This window comes from Chelonoidis abingdonii, chromosome 2 (assembly GCF_003597395.2).
Source record: "Chelonoidis abingdonii isolate Lonesome George chromosome 2, CheloAbing_2.0, whole genome shotgun sequence".
NCBI classification, from domain to species: domain Eukaryota; kingdom Metazoa; phylum Chordata; order Testudines; family Testudinidae; genus Chelonoidis; species Chelonoidis abingdonii.
In genome coordinates, this window is record NC_133770.1 from 4,817,981 (window position 1) to 4,823,980 (window position 6,000).

Consider the following 6,000-nt stretch of genomic DNA (forward strand, 5'->3'; position numbering starts at 1 on the left):
GGCTTTTGGTTGACTATCTCTTCTTCATTGCAAATACCTTGATAATGGGAACTTACAACATGGAAGGGATAACGTGTCTCGTCTTATTTCCCAGCTGGCTGTAAAGTCTGTTTTGTGGCCCTGCTCCAGTCCTTCAGTCACTATAACATCATAGCACAGAAGCTGGTAAGTCTCTTGGAATATGATCATAATTATCATTCGTGCTTGAGTAGTGGGGTTAGGGTTTGTAGCCTTTGGAAGCTACTGCCACTTGAGAGCAATGCCATTTCCATTCCAGGAAGGTCTGATTCTGGTCAGTAACGTAACTCAGTGTTCGTCCAGTAGAAAGCAGTGGTAGACACAAACAGGATTTTCTATACGTAACTTGCATGTTCAGCCCCCAAAATCCGAGTCTTTTACAATGCATGGGCCTGATCCCATGAAGCACCCAGCATACTCAACTCATTTTGAAATCAATCGAAGTTGTGAATGTTCAGGATTGAGCCTGAGTTCAGGGCTTGCTTCTCCCTCCATTGAAAGTAGATCTTTAGCGTGCAGCTCCTGTTACAGGGTTAACTCTTTGATGTACATTGTTATCTTTTCTTAGCACTGTCATTTTGGGGAGAAGGATGATTTAAATGTGCAGGGAGCTAGCAGACATTTCTCAGAGGAAAGCTTTTGATTCAACTGGGGCAGATTTTAAACACTGATTGATTCTGTTAAGTTTAGTAAGAGACTGTATCTAAGAACCAAAGTAAGCTTAGGTGTAAGTGGGTGCAGCTCCACTGACCTCAATGGGCATTTAATACACTTACTCCCAGGTTCATTTTGGCTCAAAATACTGGAATCTAAAGCATTTTTCAGGTCTGGCAGATTGTTACCAGCTGTCCAAGGTTAGGAATCCTTGAGAACTTTGATATTGGGTTCAATGGTCCCCATATTTGTTATATGGAGAGGGGCACAGGTAACCAAATCCACATGTGGCCAATCTCTGTTTATGTCTATTCCTGCAATGTGCTGCAGCTGGGTTAGACCTAAGCTTAGGGCTGTGCTGAGTGAATATGGCAGTGGACCTGAATCGATAACATAGTATTTTACCTACTCAGTGGTTTGTGCATTAGGCCCAAAATAAGGCAGAGCAGTGGCTGTGTATATGAGGTCTGTGGAGCATCTACTTGTGGCCTTGGGAGAGCTGGCTGGTTACGTGGTGCTAACTCTCCTACTTGTTTCTGTCTGTTACATAATATTAAAAGAAGCTAAAAATACATTAAATATGGTTTAGGCGAGCAATGGGTGTAGTTGCCGCAGTGATGTTATGCAATTGCAAATGGGTGGGGAGATGGGACTATGAAACAATCTCTATTAAGGCAGAGTCCGTGCTATGAAAAAGGTTCAGAATCCCTGAGATAGAGCAATCAAAGTCACTGACATGCTCCTGCAGAATGGGCTGGAAAGCCATTGTTATCATAGAAAAAGATCAGTTCAACCATCATGGCCAGCCCTGAGCAGCCAGTGCAGGGTTACTCTCTGCACTGTGTGCTTCAGGCCTAGGTAACTCTAGTATGGGGTTTCTTCTTGGGGAAGCTTGGTTGCACAGGTGACTGGGAGTGTAGGGGAGGAGCCCTAGAAATATCTGGAGACACTGAACAGTCTCAGAGAGATTCCGATTAAGAAGTCCTTAACATTCATTCTAAACATCATCCTCTGCTGAACTTCATCCAGTTACTTGTAGGTAAACCTTGTGCCACCTAAAGACATTCCTCTGCCTCTCTGCTGTTTACACTCTGCCCAGACTTGTGTGCAGTTACCCTATTTCCCCCTTAATCAGTGCTTAGCCAAACTGCATATATTTAGCTTTCTGTCTTCCTTCGTAAATCTGAGTCCCTCCATCAACTTAATAATTTTTGTTACTCTTCTCTGAATTCCTTCCCTCGCCTCTGGCAGCATTAAACTAAACTAAATCTGGCCTGGTAGGTGCAGTTTCATTAGTGCTGTAGAGAGGACCGCTTGTTGCCTCACTGGGTAACATGATGCCTTTGTACGCAATTCAAGATTTCATGGGCTTATTTGATTGTATTCTTCTTAGCGTATGCGCAACATGCTCCAGGTGACCAGGATTCATCATCGAATTTAGTCTGCTGGTTGGATCATTAGCTTCCCTGGCGTGGGCTGGGTACTGAGTGGGAGTCCAAAATGAACGCTGATTCATGCCCCCTTTGATTGCATTGAAAGTCCATATTTAGTTTTCTATCTGCTGTCCCAAGACTATGGATCTGTGTCTACATTGCTGTCAGCGGCATGAGTGCAGCATGTGTAGACATACCCGAGCGAGCTTTCAGCTCGCCTGCTTGAATAACAACAGCAATAAAGCTGCAGCAGCAGGGAATGTACAAGCCCACCCAGAATCCTAGGTATGTATTCAAGAGGCTAGCCCATGCTTCATGTTTCACTGCTGGCTAGCTAGCTCTGGTACATCTACATGTGCTGCACTCACAAGTCTGATTGCAGTGTAGACAGACCTTATGTTGTGATGTACCACATTGGTTCTAGGTGATTCTTGGTTTCTAACAATGAGTTAGAACACCTTACAATTTCAGAATAACAATGCGATGAAGTGGTAATATTTTGTAATATTTTTATGAGGTTGTGCCTCCATTTCTCCTATATGCTGAATTATTATGTAGTGGGAGTGGAAAACATCTGTTTGCTCTCAGGGCAGGCTAAGAGATATAGGTGTAATTGTCGCTTAGGAGTCTGGGCCTTGGCCCCCATATCAGAGGAACATTTGAAAAGACAGTGGCAAATCTGATTGCCCAGCCAATGACATCAACCAACCAAGGACCCAGAGGGATTTGGATTTCCCCACCTCTCTGGAGGGAAGCTGAGCAACATTTTCCACCTGGAGAACAAAGGACTGGGAAGGTGTGATGTGGGGAGGCGGGGAATAAGAGCTGGCTGCTAGCAGGAGCCAGGGCTTTCACCTGGAGAATGACCAAGAAGGTCAGAGGGAGAGACAGAGCTGGAACAAAGGGGTTCACTACAGCTTGCCTGGGCTCTGGGCTAACCAGAATGGACTGTGCTTTAACCTTCAGTTCACTATACTACCCACAGGACTTCCTATGCCATGTTCCAGTTAACGAATAAACCCAGCTGTTTGACAATGCTGTATGACTGTCACTGCAAATGCTGGGCGAGGTGCATTAATCCCTGCAGAGTGTACAAGTCTCCCTCAGGAGTCTGTCTCAGCTGGACTCGCTGAACAGAGCTCACAGGGAGAAGAAGGGGTGCTGAAGGCCCAGAGTTCCAGTCTAAAGAGATGCAGTGAAGCTGTCACAGATTGTTCCAGGGTTGGGGTCATAGCACTGATCCTGTGGCGCCATGACATACAGTAAGATGACACTTCTCTAGCACCTTCCATCTTTGGCTCTCCAAGCACTTTGCAAGCATTAATGAATTGTCTTTCAATGCCCAGTGAAACAGACATAGATGGGGAAAGTGAGGCATGGAGGGGGTAAGTGACTCCCCAAGGTCAGCAAGTCACTGATAGAATTGGATCTAGAACAGGCAAGTGGCAGACACGACCAATTTGATCAACTTAATGTACCCTCACTACATAAAAGCACATCATACATCCTTTGGAAATTTACTATCTCTACTTTAAGATGAGGTATGATATGGTTCTGTTATGATGGAAATGGGGATAAACAGTGACACACATCAACACATTAAAACGACCATTTTGAAATATTTACATTTGTTTGTTAGTTTAATGACTATGTATTATTTCAAGAAAAAATTGGATTTCTTTGTGACTTCAGAGCAACACAACAACAATCTGAAGGGTGAAACTAAATCTAATAATTTGTATGGGTATCACTGAAATGTAATAGAGCTGGTGACATTTCTAGTCAACCTCATTATCTTGTTTATTATCTCTGAGAGTGGAGTGGGGTTACCACAGTCTTCATTTCCTTGGCATGTCCACGGTTCGGTGCAGTGATGATTGTTCTGACTACAGCCACAGTTTATTATGCACCGATCTCTACTGCTACAGGCCTTGTAGAAGCTCAGATGCCATTGGGCCATTGAAGAATCCAGAAAATAGTTCATCATCCACATTTTTCCATCCATGTTGAAATAGTGATCCAGTATCTGGTTTACCTGTGTGCGCAGACATTCAATCTTTGTTTGCCAAGATGTTCTTTTGACATGCTCTTCAAAACTATCCTCACATGGTGGGAATTTGGCCAGTGACATGTCCTTTGAGGTGCAAGTAATTCAGATCTCTGTGGGTCTCCTTTTCTTTCCCGCTCTGGTCATACAGCCCTGCTACCAACTTACTTGCTGCAGAAATTGCGGCTTGTCTGTCACCTTCTCCCAATTTGGAAAGATTGCTGAAGTGATAAACTCTCTTTGTTTTGACAACATTAAACACATATTTTTTCCCCGATACCAAATAGGGATGACACAGAGTCACATCCTGTTAATGCATGTACAGAGGAAGTCAGGAGTAAGTGCATCACAAATCGCATGCTTAGGTATGAAGCAACAGCTTGTCAGTTGTGCTGGTAATGATGCCTATTTCAGACCACATGTTATGCGTGTTCTATTTTTGGAAAGTGCTGAACAGCAAGGAGGAAAATGTCTGTATCAGGACACCAAGACCCAAAAGCCATGATGGCACATACTGCATACAGCAGGATCCTTGTGTCTGCTTCCTTTTGAGTACTGGACAAATCTTGGGTTTCTTCAGCACCTTTACTCATGATGGATTTTGCTACTTCATCATTAGAAAAGCTTCCTGCAAAAAGGAATGTGTGTATTGGGTGTGCACCTACACTTTCAGGTGCATTTTGAACCATATATTTACAGAGGAATTTTGCAAGTGACTGCTTGTTGAATGCCATGTTTAGAAACTTTTCCCAAGGAGGCACAGGTTGTTCACCAATCACCTGATATTTCTTGCACCCAACCGTAGATCCTGTCCAGTGCTGACTTTCTGCAGTTTTCAGAGTTACTGTTGCCATATCTGTCAAAGACTTAGATTACAGAATTAGCTTTGTCAAATCCTTTTAGGACCTGCCTCAAAGACTCAGCAGCCAGTTCATCGAATGTGTGGAATTTGTTTCTAGCTGTCATTTGTGTGATAGCCATGTACACTCTGATTTTTGTTTGCATGACCATAGCTCATGGATTCTTTCATCTTGAGCTTCCAGCTGATGCCCCAATTCAGCTTTGTCTGTTCTTATCATTGTTTTCTCACCATGGAAGAGGGACATAGGCACAGGTCCTCTTGGGTGACTGAGAACAGTTGCCATTGAAACATCATCTCTGCATCTTGCTAAGGACATGGCTCTGTGGAAAACAATTTCTGGACAGACAGCTCTGGTGACTATTCCTCCCTTGCTAGACTTTAATTTGGTCATCTTGACCAAGTCACTAAATGTTCTGATACCAGATTTCTTGACTGAGCTGAAGAAGCTGTGTGTCCCATCAGAATCAAGTGCATTGTTCATAAATCTGTCCATTTATTCTTCACCAACATTTGTTTCAGTCGAGACTCTTGCAAATCTCATGTTACATGCAGTAGATGTGTTTGGTAATCACCTCTGGATGTGATTCAGGATCAAATGGCTTTGTCATATTGATGATGACATGGCTGGTAAGAGCTGTAACATGATCTTCACCCCTTTTCAGTGCAGAGGCAAGGACTTGTTTGTGGACTTTGTCTTAACTACTTCTTGTTAGTCTTTCTTTCTCTCATGGCTTTTACATATTCATAATATGAAGCTGTGTATTGTCATCTCTAACGCTAATACTGACCTGTGCGTAAGTGTCACTGAATTAAAAGCCAAGTTTCTAGAATATTTCAAAGGCTAGTACTGCATGTATAGGTAATTACAAATTAAAACCTTCTACCATGTGTAGATTGCCACGTATTCGCAGGGACAAAAGAAAATGCAGGCCTGTTATTTACCAGGCTGCACGTGGCAACAGACTATATAGGTAAGAGATGCAAGG

The 6,000-nt window shown here is 43.2% G+C and overlaps 1 protein-coding gene across 3 annotated transcripts in view; it reads left to right on the plus strand.

Annotated features, from left to right (window-relative positions):
* ELP6 (elongator acetyltransferase complex subunit 6) overlaps positions 1-6,000 on the plus strand; it is a 55,146-nt gene that overhangs the window by 12,745 nt on the left and 36,401 nt on the right. The window contains exon 3 of one of the 3 annotated variants that reach the window (XM_032776002.2): positions 95-165. The exons of the other annotated variants lie outside the window; for them this stretch is intronic. Within the exon in view, the coding sequence (XP_032631893.1) occupies positions 95-165 (71 nt within the window). The remainder of the gene's footprint in view (positions 1-94; positions 166-6,000) is intronic. 3 annotated transcript variants of the gene reach the window in all.